This window comes from Vitis vinifera, chromosome 4 (assembly GCF_030704535.1).
Source record: "Vitis vinifera cultivar Pinot Noir 40024 chromosome 4, ASM3070453v1".
In the NCBI taxonomy this organism is placed as follows: domain Eukaryota; kingdom Viridiplantae; phylum Streptophyta; class Magnoliopsida; order Vitales; family Vitaceae; genus Vitis; species Vitis vinifera.
The window spans coordinates 19,127,015-19,149,282 of NC_081808.1; the positions used below are offsets into that span (position 1 = coordinate 19,127,015).

At 33.8% G+C, this 22,268-nt stretch overlaps 2 protein-coding genes across 2 annotated transcripts; one reads left to right on the forward strand and one right to left on the reverse strand.

The window, feature by feature from the left end:
• The first annotated feature begins 10,074 nt into the window (after positions 1-10,074).
• Positions 10,075-16,381, forward strand: LOC100254794 (uncharacterized). The gene is made up of 4 exons (XM_002273447.4): positions 10,075-10,679; positions 13,730-14,353; positions 14,993-15,168; positions 15,727-16,381. The coding sequence occupies exons 1-4, from the start codon at positions 10,525-10,527 to the stop codon at positions 16,323-16,325; spliced, it is 1,554 nt and encodes a 517-aa protein (XP_002273483.2). The 5' UTR covers positions 10,075-10,524; the 3' UTR covers positions 16,326-16,381.
• Positions 16,382-17,553: 1,172 nt separating this feature from the next.
• Positions 17,554-21,796, reverse strand: LOC100259910 (probable NEDD8-conjugating enzyme Ubc12-like). The gene is made up of 6 exons (XM_002273381.4): positions 21,658-21,796; positions 19,728-19,841; positions 18,589-18,697; positions 18,307-18,385; positions 18,055-18,171; positions 17,554-17,970 (listed from the first exon to the last, which is right to left on the reverse strand). Exons 2-6 carry the CDS (start codon positions 19,834-19,836, stop codon positions 17,833-17,835), a joined length of 552 nt encoding a protein of 183 aa, XP_002273417.1. The 5' UTR covers positions 19,837-19,841; positions 21,658-21,796; the 3' UTR covers positions 17,554-17,832.
• Positions 21,797-22,268: the final 472 nt, after the last annotated feature.

The window sequence follows — 22,268 nt, forward strand, 5'->3', positions numbered from 1 at the left end:
TTTATTCTTTATTATATTATGTATGTAGTGTTTTTAAATATTTTAGTTAATATTTTAATTCACAAATTATCATAAGTTAATTAATGCCAACTAATGTCTTGCCTTATTTTTTTTTCTAGTGAATTTTTTTGTAAACTAATTTTATGCCTCTGAATTATCCTTAAAATCCACGATGTTTCATCGTTTTGAGTATATAATTTGTTATTTTATAAATGTTATTTTAATATTTATGAAATTGTAATTTATATTAATTGCTAATTTTTATAGGTGGGTCTTTAGGGTCTTAAATCTCTTTTTCTTTCTTTTTTCCTTTTGTGGTAAAGTGAGGTAGTTCTACACTAGATTCTAAGGACACCACATGTCCCATTCGCTCCCTCACTCTATATTTCCCTCTCTTGTTCCTACGTTATATATAGGGTAATTGTTTTAGATAATGGATAGACTCTTTATAAAAGTTATCTTACAATGTAATTTGAACGAACTCTAATACAAATTTGAAGAACAATCCACATATTTCTATTAACGAGAATTCCACATTATAGAATACTTAGGATCAACTATTATACTACTTTCTCGACAAATATGGATTGTACATGTTTTCTTTATCTTGTACGAGTTGCAAACTTTGGTTTTATGAATGGTTTTGAGTTGGAGTTAAAATGTTTCTTATCAAAGAAAATCGTTATTTTAGAAAACATGACACATTTGATGATTTTCAAATTTTGAAATGATTTTTTATGCACTATTAATACTGTATTTCTTTTTGTTTATACTAATTGTTTAGCTTTCTAACAATGTCATTTGTTTTTTTAGTTTTCTTGTTCATTATTGTAGTTCTACTAAGCTCTTTCTTTCTTACATGCCGAAGGATATTTCAAGAAAATTCCTCTCCACCCATTAATCATCGCTTTTTTTTTTTTTTTCTTTTTTTAATTGCATCCCAATCAAATGCACCCTAACATAATTAGGCTCCTAACCGGATGTCAAGTTATCAACCACAAATTTAGCCTAGACTTGGAGCTAGGCGATATGTTGTTTTTATACATTCTTAAAAAGACTAAAAAGAATAGTGCTATTTTTTCTCTCATTTGAAAATAACTTGTTATGTTGTAGTTGATGTCCTAGACTATAACAAAGGATTGGAGAACAACCATACTAACATCAAAGAGAATGAAAATTCAACTATTGAGACACTTTGAGAAATCATGGGTTGTTTCCCAACTATTTAGCTGAGTAAGTAGATGTTCCCCGAGAGCTTAATTGGAAGTCATTTTAAAGTGTTTTTTATAATTTTATAATTTTTATTACTTAAGTATTAAAAAAATTATAAATATTTTTTAAAATCACTATTAAACACACTCTAAATATTATTATTTCTTAAGTTAAGTCTTTTTTACCAATTATTTATTTTTGCTCTCATTGACTCCTATAGTTACTTTAGGTACATTCACACATTTTTAATCTTTGGAAAAATTATTCCTTCAAACTAGCTAACTTCTTTTTATAAAGAGATTTATATAAATTGGAGCTCGCTAATAAACTCCCTTTTAAAAACAATATTGGCAATAATATTATCATAGCATTCGACATAGACCAAAGTAATATCGAAGCAATGGAAGTACTCTCTAAGGCTTTCTCCTTTTGTTATTCAACTCATCCTAAGATTAAACGAAGAATCCATGTCCCTTATTTATTGAGAAGAGCACATGTACGGATAAATAAAAACATTGCTTAACTTGGAAAAAAAAAAGTGAATGGATCTTTCTAAGAAATAAGGAACTATACCAAAATAAGGCCTCGAAGGCTTGATGGAAAGGCCTTGAGAAGTGCATCATCACCTTGCATCAAGGTCATATGCTCACGAAAGTGCATTAAGTAGTCCATTGGATCTCTCATGCCATCATAAACTTAGAACTTTGGAAATGTGAATCTAATTGGATCCTTCGTATGTTTGTAGTTCGATACTTGATTGCATATATTTTTACTTTCAATTCATTTATCTCAAGAGGGCCTTTTATTTTTGGTAGAAGTAGGTATAATACAAAGGCAAATATTGCCTAGTTAGTTGTGCTCTAAGTTCCTTACTTGTCACATGTCAATGCTTCATTCCTCTACATCAACATCTCATCAAGGTATTGTTGCTGCCCTTCCATTTGCTGTTGAAGGCATTGTACTACTTCTCTTTCAATTTATTAATGTTCTTTCTCTTCCATAAAGCCTTGGGCTTGTGGAGATCTCATGGGCTGAAATCCCTATCGTTACTTTTTCTCACAAACAACACCAAAGTGTTGAAGTCTTAAATCTTTTTTCCCCTTTTCAATTCAATTTATAGAGGATGAATATGGCAGCTACAACTATGTGGCTCCACACTAGACTTTAGGGTTGTCGCATGTCCCATTCCTCCCACTCACTCCATGTTGTTCTCCCTCATCCGCATTTCATGCTACATTGGTTAATAACTACTTCACAAAGTGAGCGCACTCTGAGAAAATTATCAATCAATACAAACTAGATAGACTCTATACAACTTTAACAAACAATCCATATATGTCTATCGGAAGGGGATTTAGATCATGGAATACTTAATATTAACTACTGCTAAGGTGATGTTTGAAAATAAAGAATTTATTTTGTAATAATTCTAAAAAACGTTTCTAACCTTTATAACATTTGAAAATTTTTATTAATCAAATATTAAAAATGCTATGAACTTTTTTTAAAATTACGGTGAAATGCACTCTAAATACCATTAACAATGACTCAATAAACTTTAAAATGTACCAGCATTAAAAACACTTTTCAAAATTTAAGTATTGAATTTAATTTAACCATATCGTGAAATTAAGAAAAAAATTAAAGTCTAAAAATGATTTAATTTATAAATTTATAATATCTCAAAAGGTTTAACTCAAGATATAAATAATATTTAAAACATCTTAAGTTATTAAAACCTGAGATAAAATAAATAAATAAACATGGTCTAATGACAAAAATTCATTGATACCTATGGAATTTGTTGTCAACATTTTTTATTTTTTATTTTTATCTTTTAGCTATGTTTGGTCACAAGAGGAAAATAGTGAAAAAATAAAATAAAAAAAGGAAAATAAATATTAATAAAAATAATTTTTTAATATTTGATTTATTGTGAAAAACATAAAAAATTAAATATTATTAAAATTAATTTACAAAGTATACGATTTTAAAATTATTTAATATCATTATATAAAAGTAAAAAAATAAATAAAATGAGTTTGAAAAATTATATTAAAAAATTATTAACTTTAAATTTATTTCTTTTATTATTTTACTTTTTCTTTCCATTTATATTTTCTGTAGATTTTTTCTTACATTTTCCTTGGTAAAATTAGCCTTTTTTATGAAGGGGCAATTAAGTTTAAGGGGGAGATAGGGTTGATGATTGCCCTAAAAGATGCAAATTTTTATATTAGCTAGTAGTTTCAAGAGTTAGAGGATGTAAACTCATTTTGTTAATTAAAATGCCCATAATACCCTCAGAGGGATTTTTTTGGGAAGGGACAATTAAGCAGCGATAATAATTAATATATTAAGATTTCAAGAAAAATGTTAAAAATAAAAAATAAAATTTTCAATATTCATTTTGTTTTTGTTTTTATTTTTTAAGTGACAACTATTATGTTTATTATTATTATTATAACATTAATCTAACATTCAATTATTGTTATTTTTATTTTGAAATTATGTAATTTTTTATTTTTTAAATTTAATTAAATAACAACTTTACCGTGTTTATATTAATTTATTTTTCATTAATTTAACTTTGACTTATTATTATTTTTCATTTTAAAATGTTTTATTTTTAAAATTTAATTATATAAGACGTTTTTAAAAAAATGGAGTTACTAAGAAGTTTTCACTACCTCGATCTTGTTTATATTAGATTAATCTATATTTTTGTTTAAAGATTTTACTTCTACATAGACACAAGAAATACATGCAAACAAATATTTAATATTTAAATTCTCCCTTTATCTTCTCATATCATAAATTTGAAAAAATATTTGTCAATTAATTTGTTAATATATTTGTAATATACAAAGCTCTGAACCCCCATAATGCCTCCTAGATTCCCTGCGACACACTGTCACCTATACACGATAAGATGGAGAACCTAGCACCTCCATTATTTGAAATTTTGAACCCCCTCATCATTGATTGGATGATATCAAAGTCTTCAGAAATTTTGAATTCTAATTACTCTTTCTTACATTTTATGATATTTAATATAAAACCAACAAGATTTGATCTTTAAAAAAAAAATGAAGAAAATTACGTGTTTGTGTTGATAATTGTTTTAAAAAATAATCTTAAAAAATATATTTTATATTTTATATTTTATTTGTAATTATTTTATATATATGTATAATTATTTATTAAAAACAATAAAAACGATTAAAAAATATTATGTTTTTTATTTTTAATAAAACAAAAAATAAAAAATAATTTTCAATTATCAAATATATTTTCTATATTTTTATTTTAAAGAATATAAAATTATACTTAAAAACGGTTCTCGGCCTTATAATTTTAATTCCCCATTGAATGAAGTTGTAAATTTGTCTTGTGTTTTCTTGAGGTTAAATTAAATTAGATAAAGTTGAGCTACCACTACTCGTTTGTTAGCAACTAATTATAAAAATATAAGTTGACAAAAGCGCGTTATAGTAAGCAACTTAAGATAAGTTGGCCGCCACGCATAATGCACGTGGGGGGGGGGGGGGGGGGGGGGGGGGGGGGTGGTATCTAATTCTTAGTCTTAGAGAGTCTGCAAATTTTATTTTATTTTTTATAGGACTGCATGGTCTGCTTGGTGTGCCCAACTGTTCCAATAATGTAAGGGTCCAGCCGTCCAGGGGATCATATCATACAGTGTGCTGGATGCTGCATCCTAAGATTAACAATACACGCTGAGATTTTGTGCCCATAACAACTATGTAGGACTTTCTTGTTTTTTTATATCCGACTCAGTTTAAAAAAGAATATAAAATTTTCGTAGCAAATTGCTTACTTGCAAATGAAATGAATATTAAGAGTGGATTAGAAACATAAAAGATTTCAAAATTTGAACAGGAAAATGTTCGTTAGAAAGAGAAAGAATGAGTAAACAAAAGAGTCGTAAGAAATGGAGCAAAGTGAGGCAAAACTATGGAGGCGTGTAGACCCAGAGTCGTGCTGAAAGATGAGAATGAGTCAAACCTAAGCCGTGGAAAACAAAACTGGTTGCAAAAAGGGAACAGTGACGCTTTTAAATGGGGCCGGTGATATGGGTGCCACCATTATTGACAAATATTGCACAAGATTGCAGGCTCCCAATGCTATTTCAACTAGATAAGGACCATTAGGTACCGGGGACATAGCATGGTCCTACTCTTCCTCTTATTATTATGATCATCGATTTATCAGTTAGGAGGGATCACCGCCAGCCTCCGCCTCTCACTTCTACTATTTTCTTTTCATCGATCATCATTATTATGCTACATAGGTCCTGATTCTGTGAACTCGGCTCTCACATCATAATCATCACAAACCACCCTCCCTCTCTCCCCTTAATTACACCAATGCCGTTACCAAGTCGCATCCCACACGGGGTAGGAGGGTCATTCAGTGGAATGAATAGTCATGGGATTTATGGGTATGTGGAGCGATGATGGTGGGGAAGTTGGGAAAGCGTGATGAGGGCGGGCACATGTGATGATTTATGGGGAAAGGTGGGGGGATGATTACAAGATGGCATCTCCGGTATTTGGGGTAAATATGACGTGATGTTCAGTTTGAACGGTACACAAGGGGACAACCGAGAGAGGTCAGATGGGTGGGGGGCGGGGGGCCCACCCCCACACACTCCCTACTATTCAAAATCATGTTTACACTTAGACGCTACTTTTGCAGCTTCAGTCGGCTCCACACGTGCGACACACAAACCCCCACAGGGTTTTGCCCAACCCCACCTGCTCCAGGGGACCACTGCACTCCGTCGCTTTTGACGTGTCCGTCACTGCGCCTAACACGTGAATGTGGTCCCCTACCCCCTGTCCCCTCCCCTGCCTCTCCCTTCCTTCCTTTATTTTAGTGCTCCTTTCATTTTCCTTTTTCCCATTATTTGTTGAACAAAACCTGCAACTGTGAGGCCCGGCTGGCCGTGACTTGGGACCTGGTCTTGTTTTTGACATTCCGCGTTCAGGTTCATACACCATTCGACAAACATTAAAAAAAAGGAAATCAAAATCTTCTTCGTCCTTCACACGGTGACAGGTCTTGCATGATATAAGAAAACAGCTCCCAGCTCCCATCTTCTTCTTTCCCCTTCTCCTCTCTCTCTCCCTTTTTTCTTTATTTGGGAATCCCTTGTTTTTCAGTCTATTTGGGTAAAAAAAAATTAATGAAAATAAAAAAAATATTTTGAATTAATAAATTATTTTATATATTACTCTAAACTTATTTTACTTTTGTTTTTATTTTTTATGTAAATAATTTTAAAAATATATGAATTTTCAATTAATTATTATCATATACTTATTTTTAAAATAATTTATATAATTAAATTAAATATGAAAATTTATTTTTTAATATTGTTTAAAATATAAAATGATAATAATTTTTGGATAAAATATAAGAATTCCTTAAGACTTATCTTTTCAAAAATAAGTCAATGATTTTTAGAAAAAATGAGGTATTAATTTTTTTTATAAAAAATTAGACATAATTTAAAGGGCATAAAATAAGTTTAAGAGTTAATTACGTTTTAAATAAAAAATTAATTCTACTTTGATTTTAAAAAATGAAAAAAAAAAAAGTACCGAAAAAGCATTTAATTTTCAGTTTTATGTATATAGAACAATATTATGATTTACAAGACAAGATGGGCAAAATAGTAAATTTGATTTTTTTTTATCATCACATATATTTTAATAAGGTCATAAAAGAAATGTCAAATTCAACATTTCTGGTGGCATCGATCACCTAATCTGATCGATTAAAACATTTTAAATTTAAAATAATCTTAATTTAAATTTTTTATTCTCATTACTTTCTTATTGCTGAACATACAAAAAGTGGTGAGAAAAAGTATCAATCCCACATCGTCCCATTATGGGAAACCGAAAATGCTATTGTGTCAAATTACTGGGTCGGTGGCATTAAGGGTGCAACCAAATCACAGATTCACAGTGAAAGCAGGGGGGCCAAGGCACGTGCGGATCCAGCTAAGATCGAATGCGAAGGGAGCGACAGCTGGCAATTGACAGATGCCATTGAAATGCCAACTCCCTTCCCCCCACACGTGCGGTTGAATTGATGAACGTGCCGTTTTCGGGGGACCATTTTTATTTTATTATTCCTCGAGAAGAGAGTCAAAGATGTACATTTCCATCGGTACGTGAGAGCACGTGGGGGTGACGGGTGACTTCATTACTCCTTCCTCTTTCCACCTTAATCTCATCCTCCAACCTTAATCATTTCTTTATTCACTTAATTTTACTTTTTTAACCCTATCAATCGCATCCATTTACGCTCTCAATTCTTGACCTCCTAATTTTTTCAATATTGAAACCCTTAGGCTATGTTTGGTTGAGGAAAATTTGAGGGAAAATGCGAAAGAAAGAAAATATAAAGGAAAAGTAGAAAGAAAGAAAAAATAAAAGAAAATAAAAAAATAGATTAAAAGTTGATAAATTATTTTTTTTGTTACTTCAAACTCATTTTATTTATTTTAACTCATCAATATAAAGATTAAATAATTTATAAATACATAAGTTTTTAATTAGTTTTAATTATATTTGATTTTCTTTGATATTTTTCATAGGACAATCAAACATAAGAAAATCATTTTTCTTAATATTTTTTTTCTTTTTTTTGTACTTTTTGGAACCAAACATAGCCTTACGGAAAAATTAGTGATGTCGCGTGAAAAAAAAAAAAAAAAGGGGGACAAGCCTAATCTTGAAGATGATAATAAAGATGATGAACATTAATGGATGGAATTGGGGATGTCCCAAATTCAAAGCTTTATTACTTTCTACAGGTCTTGCTAATCCTACAACGACTACCAACTTTTGCCCCACGTGCATATGACTTTTATATTGCTAATTATCTTGTCTTTTTTTATCTTTTTAATTTTCTTTTATTAGGAGGCTGACATGTGTAATGACGCCTTCTCTATGCACAATTTCATTCCATGGTCTGTGATCAACTCCTGCAAGCCCCGTGATAATTATATATATATATATATATATATATATATATATATATATATATATATATATATATATATATATATATATATATTTTATATTTTATCAATTTTTTTTTCAGTAGACTAGATACATCTCACACTCGTTCTGTTTGAAGTCAAGGCTTGCATGTGAGTCTGTGACAGGCATGGAAGATAAAGAAGCGAATTGGACTCTAAAGCGCAACCACAAGTTGGCCCATAGAGAGATGTTTCTGGCTTCTCTGTATGGGCCTATCGTGTGGCTTTAATTAGGAATAAATCTCATACCCCATACCAATGCTTGGCTGTAGTTTCAGCTTTTGACCGATCGATTGAAGTTACGGTTCATAGCTAATCCCTTTCGTCCACCAAGCGGGACAGAGTGCGACCCCTATAGCTTACTTAAGGCGGAACTGGCAAGCGAAGCGGGAAAGTGCCATCAACGTATCCTAAGAGGTCGTTGCTCTTCAGCCGATTGGACAGAATGGACCTCCTTTTTAAGAGTATCGTTTAAAAATCCATGGAAGAAAAAACGGTCCCTCTTTAGCAATGTATTATTCTTAAATTTACTTATAAAAAAAAAATAGACCTTAAAACATATATTTTTTTTTTAAGTATTTCAATGTATATTTAAATTATGAATACATACAAGCCCTTCAACAATTGAAAAGAATTTTTTGACAAACAGTGGGAATGTGGATTGGGCTTCTCTCGGGGATTGGGCCACCATGCGAGAAGGAAAAGTTGGTTGTGAAACATTAGCATGGCCCAACCTTTCAGGTTGGGCTCGTCCAACTGGGTTTGCATCATTTTGCACCCTTAATGGAGCTCGTGTAAAATATCTATATAGATAATATGTTAAATTAGCAGTTTTCTGAGTGACTGCTTTTAAATTATTTTTATTAAATGAAGAATTTACTAAGAGTGTTTGGTAAAACTTTATAATTATTATTTAATAATTTACATTGATTTTAAATTAAATTATTCTTAAATTTATGATTTAAAATTTATTTTTAAATTTTTATTTTAAAAGTCAAGAATGTTTGGGAAAATTAATTTATTTTTAAAAATATCATATTGATATATATTTTTTCATTAATTTTATTGAATATTTATTAGTAAATATTTGATTTTGTTATAACTGGAGTAATAAATGTTACCACATTAACTATTATAAATGTTAATTAAATATTATTTATAACTTCTATTAATCTTCATTAATGGAAATCATTAATGTTATTTATGAGTTCCATTAATATTCATTAATGAGAATATTAATGGAAGTCATTTGGAAAGTCTATAAAAGGGCTTCTCATCCCCTGTAATATATACCTCAAAGTAAGAAAGAAAATTTTTTATTTCTTTTATTCTCTCCATTTGTCATTCTCTCAACTCTCTTATTTGATTTCTTCCTCTTATTATATATATTGTTATATATATATATATATATATATATTACTTTAACAATATATATAATAGGAAAAATGAATCAAAAAAGAGAGTTGAGAAAGTCATAGAATGAAAGACAAAGAGAATAAAAGAAAGTAAGAAATTTTTTTTTGCTTAGGGATGCATATAACGGGGATAAGAAATATTTTTATAGGTTTTTTAAATGACTTCTATTAATATGTCCATTAATGAGTATTAATAAAAATAATAAATAATATTTAATTAATATTTATTATAATTAATGTGATGCATTCATTATATAACAATATTCACAAATAAATGGGATAAGATGACAGCAAATTTTATCATACGTTACTCTCTTTAATTATTACTAGTACCAAATTTGTGGGAAGTGGGAACTTTCCTTCCACAATCGGATTCAATTCCTCAGAAAACACAACTGAAAAGGATAAAGACAAAACCGGCTAACCTGCATAGCCCAGTTAAAAAAACATTAAAAAATTGCCGAAGACGCAGGACCGGCGACCTCTCCAACAGGTTCCGCATTTTCCCGGTTGTTGGGATGATATTGACTTTGACCCCAAACACCCGTTGCAGATCCAAGCTCACATTCATGATCGATCATCACCATCGTCACCAGATACCTCTCAGCCAAACGCCACCAAGAACGTGGCGCGCTCGCATTTTGAAAACGACCTCCATGGATGCCATGACTTGTTCTGTTCTTTCAACGTTTTAGATAGAGAGAGAGAATGAATTTTGATTTTTCTACGATGATGATGAGATATTGATTAATAAATAATAATTGTTGAATATAGTTGTTTATCGGCAAGTGGTGAGCAGCATGTATATCAATATGGTGAATGGAAGCCCTAGATACGGCATACAAGGAAGAGAGGTGTTTCGGGTTTGCCGCCGTCAATTCTTTATACATGGGCGTTTGTAGGAGCTTGAGATTCAGATTTCGTTCTCTTCTTCGATCTAAGCCTCTGTTTCCCACGCACTTGGCAGCCATGAAGTAAGTTCCATTCCTCTTTCATCATCTTCTTCTTCTTCTTCTTCTTGATTTATAAGACATTGTTAGTTTCGTTTTGATTTAATTTAGCCATTTACTTCAACTGTTTGATTGGTTATTTTATGCTTTTCCGGGGAGGATTTTGTGGTGGTTAAGTTCGTAAGTTTCCTTTCCTTTCCTTTGATTATTGAGAAACGGTGGGAAAAGAAAATGGATTAGAATTTTGAATGTGTTTTTTCGGCAGCCAAACCTAGAGTTAATAGGTATACAAATGATATCGTTTTGGTTTTGATAGAGTGTAAAGGAAGAGTGGCTTTGTTTGTTATTTGGGCGATTATGTTAACTGTCTTAGAAGTAACCATGCTATGCATTAAATGTTTCTGCTCATCACTTATGGGCTTTCAATTGGACTGCTATCTCTGTATTCTTCTGCATATCCTTAATGGTAAATAAGATTCAAACTTTTCTTTCAAATTACAGAAGTGTGTGAGACTAGCATAACCGGTAATTGGTAAAAGTCTAAGTGAGCTTGATTACAATGGAAAGAAGTCATAGCAGTAGATTACCTATTGAAATGAGGAAATTTTGTAAAGTTGAGAAACAAAAGGCATCCTTCACATAGAAACTTTCACCAGTATAGCCATGCTAAAAACAAGTCCTGGATCTTTTAGCTGAACTTTGGTCTTGGCCTAACTTTAAATATATGCTTTTGATGTTCAAGATGCTTCCAGTGGATGTTGCTCCTTGTATGGGACTATCCCAATCACTATCCTGATTATAATCCTAGTTTCTCCCACACTCCACAAAGTAGCAAAGCATTCAAATTGAAGACTCATCGCAACTCAAAGAGGAGATATTTGTCGGATCTGGTGTAATCAATTAGTGTTCCAAGGAAGTGAGGGATGGGTATGGCATGGTGTTGTGGAAAGCAGTTAGGAGGGAGTGGCATGTTGTAAGTAGTAGGCGCTCTTTTGTGGTGGGTAATGGTCAAACGGTGAAATTTTGGAAAGATAGATGGTGTGGGGCTGTACCTTTTCGTGTTTCGTTTCCTACTTTATTTTCTCTAGCTATTTCCAAGGATGCTTGGGTGAAAGATGTGTGGAGTTCCACTGAGGGAGGAGGGAGTTGGAGCCTGCATTTCTCAAGATCTTTCAATGATTAGGAGGTGGATGAGGTGTACAAGTTTTTATTAGGCCTCAATGGGAAGAGTGTCCAGTGGGATGTGGAAGATAGGGTGCTTTGGATAGAGACTAAATGTGGGAAGTTTTCCGTTAAGTATCTCTACAAAGCCTTAGTTTCAAGCTCTCTAGTCTCTTTTCCATCGAATGTTATTTGGAAAGCCTGTGTGCAGCCCAAAGTGAGTTTTTTTGGGTGGAAAGCAACGTGAGGAAAAGCTCTCACTTTGAACCAACTTTAGAAAAGAGGATGGTCTTTAGCAAATAGATGTTACCTTTGCCAAATGCATGAAGAATCGATAAACCATATCATCCTTCATTGTCCCAAGACAAGGGCTTTATAGGTGTTGTTTTTCTCTCTTTTTGGGGTGCAGTGGGTGCTGCCAGCCACAATTAAGGCGACGCTTTTGGGCTGGGACGAGTCATTTGTGGGAAAAAAGAGAAAGGAAGTTTGGAGAGTAGACCCCTTATGTATTTTTTGGATGGTTTGGAAGGCAAGGAATAGAATTGTGTTGAAGATGACGTCAATCCAATGACTTAAGAGTTCTTTTGTTTTCTTTCTTTGGTCGGAGACAAAATTGTTCATAAAAGATGGTCCTTCAACTTTAGTTGGTTTCATTGATTGGGTGGGTTCTCGTTGAGGGTGGGGTTTCTCTTGCTTCTCCGTGTTTGACAGCTATTTGTTCCAGCAAGGGAGGGGGAAGGTGTTTCTACTTCATACACTTTGATTTGCTGTTCTGGCTGCTCTTTTCAATACAATTTTATCTCTCTTTTATTTATCAAAATAATAATAATAATAATAAAGCAGGCCTGCATTGAGTATAGCCAACCCTTCGACTCCAGAGTTCCCAGCTTGTTATCTACCTTAATTGGCATATGAGGAATCCCTCTATCTGTTCTTACATTGAAATTGCATTTTGTTTCATGACTAAACAACTTTGCCTACTGAACCTGTTCCGAATTCTCATAACCTAACTTATTTATTAGTGTTGTTTGCTGATCACTATTAGGGATATGAAAAGGCAGAGAGCTGGACTTTGAATAAACAATAAAATGAAAATGTTAAAAAATAGAACACCATGATGCAAAAACACCAAAATCTTGACAGGTAATGTGGGAAAAGGAATCTAATGTACCTAAAGAAAATAATCCTGAGGGATTTTGGAAAGGAGAACTCCTCCACTATAAGTTTATAATGCTTTCAAAAACATTGTGAAACTAAAATTAATTCAATGATAGTCCAATGGTAGTCTAATTAGAACAAAATGGGATAAATAAATCTCTACTAAACAAGATCCAGGTAAGAAAAAAAGTAATGGGTCACCACAAAGAGGTCAAAGGGACTACTGACAGGCCCTACATGAATCACAAATTGTTCTGTGTGTAGCATTCAGCACTGGGACAGATCAAAGCAAGTTCTTATGGGCAACAAAAATAGCAGTTTGACACAAAAATAAAATAAAATAACAATAAAAAATAAAATAACTGCTCGACGGAGAGGATAAATCCTTGAAATCTAAGATGTCAATTACTTCGACAATGATACTTACTCTGCCCCAGACTGTTTACAACATGCAGTAGCAGATAAATATTTTTGTTTTAAAACTTGTTTATTTAGCTGTTTGTCCAAAGATGGTAATTCTGAAATTTAAGATGTCAATACCTTTAATCTTAATGCTTATTCCATTCTAGAATGTTTAGTTTATAAATACAATGCATTCTTGTGTTTCTGCACTCACATAAAAAACAGTCTCATGAAAAGAGATGTGTATGCTGTGCCTTTTTTCTTCCTTCCATTTAGTTGCTTTGGTAATAAAAATTTTGCTCTGTGCATTGATTGTCTTCTCTGTCCTCATAATATCTGTTGGCTTATTACAGAACAAGAAAGATTTTTGGGATTTCTCTCTCTCTCTTTCTTATCAACCTGGCCTCTATAATGGAGCGAGCTGATGAAAATCTCCTTCCAGCTGTTTATAAAGAAGTCAGTGAAGCTTTCAGCGCTGGGCCATCTGAATTGGGATATCTCACATTCATACGTAACTTTGTGCAGGGACTCGCATCACCCTTGGCAGGTGTTCTAGTTATCAGTCATGACCGCCCTACTGTTCTTGCAATGGGCACTGTTTGCTGGGCTATATCAACAGCTGCAGTGGGTGCAAGCCAGCAGTACATGCAAGTTGCATTCTGGAGAGCAGTAAATGGCTTTGGACTAGCAATTGTGATACCGGCACTCCAATCTTTCATAGCTGATAGCTATAAGGATAGTGTGAGGGGGACTGGATTTGGGTTTCTAAACCTTATCGGTTCTTTAGGGGGCATAGGAGGTGGAGTTTTAGCAACAGTTATGGCTGGTCAGCAATTCTGGGGCATACCTGGATGGCGTTGTGCCTTCATTATGATGGCAACACTGAGTTCATTAATTGGGTTTCTTGTTTTTCAGTATGTGGTTGACCCAAGAAGAACAATTAACATTACACATGATAGTGGTGAGAACTCTGACAGGTACTGATTGCTTCTTTGAGTTTCTTTAGATTCATCATTGTTTCAGTTTCTTTCTGTGCCCTGCATCCATTAATTTCCCTTTTTGAACTTCCTGAAGAAAGGACTGGCTTTGGCTATATTGAACATACAAAGTTATACTATGTGGCATGTGAATTCTTTGTTTGGATGTTGGAACCTTCCAAGGAAAGTGAGACACAATATAAAGGAATCTCAATTCTCATGTTTGGTTGTCATAGAAAACACAAATGGAAAAAAATGAAACAGAGTAAATTATTTGAAAATTTATTCACTTTTGAGCTCTTCATCTCTATTTAAAAGGCAAATAAAATAGGAGAAAGAATGAAGTAACAATTTATTGAACTGAACCTGTTCTTGCTTTCCTTCCTTTTTTGCCCTCCTTTCTTTTTTTCTTTCTCTTACTTCTTTCTTACAGTTTCCAACAACCAAAGGGATGATGCCTTTAGATTCATATTTTGTTTCGTTATCCCCATTTTCATTTGCATTCATTAACCTTATCCTTTTTCATCATCATTCTTAGATTGATGATAGCCTTGGTGACAGAACATAGAAACAGCATGTTAAATGACATACTTGCTGGCTTATGTCAGTGTTTGTTGATTTGGCCCTATCCTGTTGCAGGAACAGTTTGTTAGATAAAAGCAAAGCCAGTTCAGTGTCAGTTTGGCTGGAGTCTTGGACAGCCACCAAAGCTGTTATAAAAGTGCAAACATTTCAGATCATTGTCTTGCAGGGTGTTGTTGGTTCACTACCATGGACTGCCATGGTTTTCTTCACCATGTGGTTTGAACTAATTGGTGAGCGCAAATTCAAGAATATTCCTAAGTTTATCAAGTGCATGATAAATTTAACTTTGAGGGTTGGCCGTGTCTTTTGGTGCCTGTTGTAAACCTCTGTATTTTGGTGCTTTTTACATCATATACTCACTTGATTTGCCTATCAAAAAAATATATTTAAATTAGAGGGGACGTCATATGAAAATAAAAGGACACTAGAAGGATCATGCAATATAGCACTTACTTGATTTAGGGTCGGCACTCCAAGAGCCTGATGAATTGGAATTGTGGATATTGTGAGAACCATTTACTGTTTGCTTCTAATTTTCTTATAAATTGCAAAATAACGGGCTTACCCATATGGTTCAGATAATACCATAATAGACATCACAATTTCCAAGATACTGGATCCCGATAATGCCTGAAAGAAAGAAGGATTATTTATGTTTTTGCAAACACCTTCCCCTATTTCTATCCCTTCCCAAACTCAAAATGGTAGGCCATAATAAATATTGCTTACTAGGACGTTTCATTTTCTCCCACTTGCAAAAGGTATGATTTCTGTGACCCTTTTCGCAGGTTTTGATCATAACAGCTCAGCAGCACTCCTCAGTGTTTTTGCCATTGGATGTGCAATGGGGTCCCTCCTTGGTGGATTAATAGCAGATCGAATGTCACAAATCTATCCTCACTCAGGCCGTATCATGTGTGCTCAGTTCAGTGCTCTCATGGGCATCCCATTTTCATGGTTCCTTCTTACAGTGATTCCACAGTCAGTGAGCAGCTGGTTCACTTTTGGCACCACCCTCTTTCTCATGGGGCTAACCATCAGCTGGAATGGCACAGCTGCAAATGCTCCCATGTTTGCGGAGGTTGTCCCTGTCAAGCACCGGACCATGATCTATGCATTTGATCGTGCTTTTGAAGGATCCTTCTCTTCTTTTGCCGCCCCCATGGTTGGAATTCTTTCAGAGAAAATGTTTGGCTATGATCCAAAGACTGTTGATCCAGTTTCAGGGTCTGCACAGGCAGCCTTCGCCTTGTCAAGAGGTCTTCTTTCAATGATGGCAGTTCCATTCGGTTTATGTTGCTTGTTTTACACACCGTTGTATGTGGTTTTCAGGCGGGACCGAGAAAATGCTAGAATTGCTAGTTTGAAAGAGGAAGAGATGATGTGAGAAGCCTTATTTTAGTTCCCTGGTATAAAATTTTCTGAATCATACTGTTTTGATCATTTTAGCATTAGATTTTGACCCAAATTTGTGCTTGCTTTGGGTTCCTTCTTAGACTTTGCATTGGGAGCTTGAGCTATCATACTAAGTGCTCTTGAGGCAATTCTAAGACTGAATCATCAGGTAAATATTTGAGTTGTGGTATTAGCTTGAGAGGTATTCAATTGATTACTTCAAGTTTTGACCTCAGTGCCTGGATCAGTTAATTCACCAGCCACCTTGCCACACTGCAAACACATTGAATCCCTCGCCTGCCAATAACAAAAATGAACCAAATGTAACTTGGAAGCCTGATGATGCCCTTCAGAAAGAAAACACTTCCCTAAGAAAGAACATGATATCTTAATATCATAAAGCTCCTTCCAGATTCATGGTATCCGGAACAAACACCTTTCATTGATTCAACAAGAGAAGATGATAGAGAAAAAGATTGTCAAATACTTGGCCAGTGGAATATTAGTCTGGGCGCACAAGGTCAACACCCCGCCAGGTAGCCAGCTTGGTTCTTGGAACAGTGTCCATTCCCCAGATCCCAAAGGCCCGGTTTGTTTAATCAAACAGAAAGACCAAAAGGGGAGTAAATAAACCATGAACTGCGCTAGTAGGTGTGGCTTTGAGTTCATTTGCAGAGTGAGCTAACGGCAAAAGAGATGAGGCACTTCTGCTTATGGACAGAGGGCGGGGTGGAATCTATGCTCTTCCAAATAACTAATACAGCCATCATGAGATTTGGTCTAGCAGTGTTTCAGCTGTCGAGTTGGTTCAGTTAGAAATGGGACCATGGGGACAATCTCAATTTCCTTTCCTCCAACCATGAGATAATGCACTTCAATAAGCAAGTATAAATGTCCAGGAAAATGGAGATTCGATTTTACTTCCCACAGCGCATTTGACACGGATAGATCCCGCCCCTTTGGTATGAAGCTATTAGAAAATATTGTGCCATAGCCAAAGGACTGATAGGCTAATAGCAACTAAGTTGTACCATCTCACGATATCAAAATAATGATACTTTATGTGCAAATAGAGACTCATCTCAAATGTTACAATTGTGTGAAAATAGAAAGAACGATTTCACTTTTCCTCCAGGTAAAAAACAACCTTTCAAGCTCTCGAGAGTCCAATCCATGGCAATGCAGGCCTTCAAGATGCAACCACAATGAGAAGTGTTGAATGGGGGAAAAACAAAAGATGTAATATACGTATATCCTTGTCCAAGCTATAAGTCTGTATTGTTCCACATCAAAATAAAGAAATGGCAAGCCAACGTCACAAGAGCCACAAAAGTTACGGTAACCTACACACCTTCCTCTGGGCCTTTGTTGGTTTTTTGGGAATTACAATTCCCTAACCTCACCCTGAAAATCAAAACATGTAATTTGAAACAAGATGCAGCTCCTGGGCCTTCAAGGAATGACAATATGGAGTGGCACCAAGTCCAGGCAAACCAAAGCTACAGACACCGTGGGAAGGAGATCTGTCCCACATACCCGCCAGCCATAGCCCTTCTTACATTGGATTCAAACAACTTTGGGTTATCTCTCAACACAGCTGCTGCTTCATGGTTGAGGGGATCCTCATGATTCGGTTGCTACACAAACAAAATGGAGAGAATGGACGATATTAGAGGGTGACAAAGTTATAGTGACCTACTTACAGAAGAACTAATTAATACCGTGAAAAGATGGTACAATCCATAAATAATCGTATTTATATTAAGGACAGGTTTCCAATCTTCTCGTAAAATGTTGAGGCAAACATTTCCTTCCAAGTCAATGTTGGGATGGTAGACCTACAAGTTGGATGGACTATGAGAATTTAACACCATTATACAACACCATATATATGGACAAAAATACTATCAAGAAACTGATAAAAGGGAAACAGAGCCAGAAGCAAAAGAAATTAAAGATTGTGCTTTCTCCACCTTGGTCTTGCACTTGACTTTTGGAGCTTCATGTGGATAGATAGAATTTACTTGGAAAGAGAAATTAAATGTGCCACCTCTGTAGAAGCAAAACCAAGATCATCCAGCAAAATAATTTGTGCTTTTGATAATGAAGAAAGCACGAATAAATTTTGAAACAAAAACCTAATAGAAAACCCTATTCTACTTATCAAAAGGGAAATGTGCATAACTGATATTTGCTGTAATGCAAGTTCTTATACCACAACAAACCTTCATAGGTGCATGTGAGAGGTTACTTACAAATAATATCCTTCATCAGGTCGAATTACAACTTCAAAGTTCATCAGATCATCCTTTCCATTGGGGAATAATATGGAACATGATTTGGGTAGGTTCAACTCACTGATATCTGCAAGATACATACCCCAAGAACCTTCTTTGCTAGATGAAATGGTAGAATCAGAAGATATAAAATACAACTATAGAGAGCCCAAGTTGAGATGAAATAATTTTGTTGCAGGATAGTGGACTCCTAAGCTAAAAAAACAGCAGAGAACCTTATAGATAAATAAATACAGCATGATAAACTGCCCAAGATACCTAACTACCTTATTTACACACATTTTCTAGCCCATGAATCCTGAGCTTCAAGAGAAAGGGTGGCATGGAAAATTAAGAAACTACAGTTTTGTTGATGAATATAGTGGAACCCTAGAAAGCAGATAACATAGGTCCTGTTTGAAAGCAAAATTCATGGTCGGTTTGAATCTTGAAATGAGACTTCAAAGGGCCTAAATCATACTCACTGTCTCTCCACATCACAAAATGCAATACAAAAACTCATCAATAAAACAGCTCCAGCAGTAAAGAATAAAAAGTACAAAAGTTTGAAAGAGTATGCGAGTATCCCATAGTAAGAATTAATAAAATAGATGTTGTTTAGTTAACTAGGCACTGCAAAAGGTAAGTCAATGGAAACTGCCTCTTGCCTTTATAAAGGCCATTAAAACTGATATAAAAGCAGCACTTGCTATCAGTTAGAAAACCCAATTTTGGCTTTTCAAGAATAGATTTGAAGCTTTAATAAGAGAACAAGTTACAGAATAGTTAAAACCAACTCATGATTCTCTATATTAATTACTTTGGGGTCAATCCCAGACCTAATCAAACTCCTACTTAGCTAGAAGTAAGCATTAAAGAAAGTGTCATTACCCAATGAAACCTTCTAACTAATCCTACCCATGTACTTTTATGTCTCCATCTCCCTCTACTTGCATTTTAACATCAAAATAACTCGAACTATAGAAATGACAAATGACAACCAATGCTCAATAGGAACTTCCCAGAAAACTGACTACTGTAAAATACATTATGACCAGATATAGGCAATAAACAACAGGAAAAAAGTATAACCATTGAATCGCTAAGATAGGTGAGACCTTTATGAAGGCGCAATTCTCCAGCAGTTTGCTTCTTAACGGGTGCCCTTCCATTGGCACTCTCAGCAATTTCTCTCTGTCTCTCCTTTACTTTAAAAAGCTTAATCATAGCTCCTACAACAGAAATATATAATTAGCCTGCTAGTTATACAACACTGATTTTTTTCCCATGAAAATACCACACAAACATTTTTAGAAATTTTTGTCAGATAAAGAAACACATTAGTGATTTCCGAACAACAGGAACTCAGATTTGCATACATATGAATGAATCCAATAAAAGATCAATCAAATGGACAAACACAGTACTGCCCTTTCTTTAATAGGTTTCTAGTTTCTACTTAAAACCTAAATCAACTGTTCTAATGCAGCAGTTATCAGCTTGTAGTTAACTTATAGCCCTTAAGTATCAAGGATGTTGGGAAAAACTAATCCAATTCTCTTGCCATTACAGCATACCATGTACTTATAAAAACGAACGAGCAGAAACAAAGAAATTAGTTATTCAGCAGCAGATTCATTCAGCACTACAGACACTTGCCTAACAGCTCGTACAAACTGAAGTCATGGTTAAACAAGTGACAAGATATCAAACATAGGAAACAAACATAAGAACCAAATAACACAGCAATTTTCCATGAATATCCTAAATGGCTTCCATGACTATTGAAACAATTAAAACTCTCCATTTGAGCTTCACGGTTGGTTGCCAAGCCAAAGGTCTTTTCAATTAATTACTGGAAAGAATACTTTGAGCAAAAACAATTTCAACTCAACCTCAGAATAATTGATATTTCACTTCCCTTATTAAAATTTCTGTCTTAATAACACTTTCATATTTCCAACAGTAATTGTATCGGATTTGCATTTGCAATAGATGAGAAACTGTACACTGCCAAATTTTCACACAGCTTTTACATAAATAACTTATAACTGTTGGTTTTTGGCTCAATTAAGTGTTTGATATATTTTTGAAATCCTTGTTCTCATAAGGATTATGATCTGATAATTTGTTATATGTAGGAGTCCTTGTTCCACAAGGATTATGAATTGGTTTTATCAGAGGCTTGGGGTCCTGTAAATAAGTCCAAGTCCTTTGGTCAGAATGGTGAGAGAATTACTTCAGCCAAAGTTGTTAGAATGATTTTAGTCAATCTATGTGGTTTTAGCCAATCTTAGTTGCTTTAGCCAATTTGTGTGGAGAAAACTCTCCCAATTTGATTTTTTAATTTTGATTTGAAGATTAATGGATTCGTCATCATTGCTTGAGGATGTAGGTAAGACAGGATGTCTATTTCTCTTGCTATTTTTCTTTATATTATGGGCTAGTTTAGTTTGTATATTATTTGATGCTTTTGGAGATCCTGTGGGATTAGTCTAAAGCACAACAAATTGGTATCAGAGCTTCCGCTAGCACAACAATAACTGCAATATCGTACCAGCCCTGGAAGCTGGAAATTTCAAACTAAAACAATTTCATTCAATCCAACAATAGTAAAGGGAAAAAGAAAATTCAAACCCTGGAAAGCTTTAGCATATAACATAATCCCTCGGTAGCACAATGGATTAAAAAGGACAAAAATGAATCCGCTATTCAACAACTTTAGATCGGTGATCATAATTTATAAGCAATTGTGACTCCAAATATAAAACCTTATAAGGAAATTCAAACTATTGGAAACAAACACAGAAGAAAAGATCCACTCGAGATTGATTTTCTCTTCTTTTCCTCCGTTTTCTCATCAACCAAACAGACAGTAAAATCCTTGATTGTTGTGTTTGATCAAATCCAACAATAAAGAACTGGGATGCCAAAACACCAAGCTATTGAAATTATATAAGTAAATAACGAAATTTAAAGAAATAGTTGAATGATCTGAATCGAACATGAGTGTTGATCGAATCGAGTAACAATTAAAGAACGGCTCACCTGACTGGGAATATACCGCAGGAGAAACACTGAAAAATTTTATCAGACCCACCAACGAAAATAATGTATACTGGTGGGCAAGTACACTGAGATAAAAAGAGGCGAGTCGGGAGCAGATGGCAAGCGGTGGTCCCGCTTCTCATTGCCTTCCTTTTCTTATTTAATAATTATAAAAATAAATATTTTCGGTCAAAATTTTATATACTTTAAATTAAATATCTATTTAAGTTTTTTTTAAAAAGGAAAGTTTCTATTTAAAAACTAATATCATTTAAAAATTTAAATTTATTTTGTTTAATTTCCTTTTTAACTTTCTTTCTTTTTAAAATATAAATTTCCTTTTAAAATTATAAATTTAATTTCCTTTAATATCCTTTAAAAGATTCTATTTAAAAACTAATGTAATTTCCTTTTAAATAGTAAATCTGATAAACAAATCCAACTGGTCATTGAAGGAGATCAATGATAGAAGGATGATTACGAGCAAGGTTTGAAATAAATTTGAATTTTACGGATATATGAGAAATAAAATATCGGTAAAATATGTAAAAATATTGTAAAAATATATATATTAAAGTTATTTTGAAAGTATAATTGATATAGGTATGATG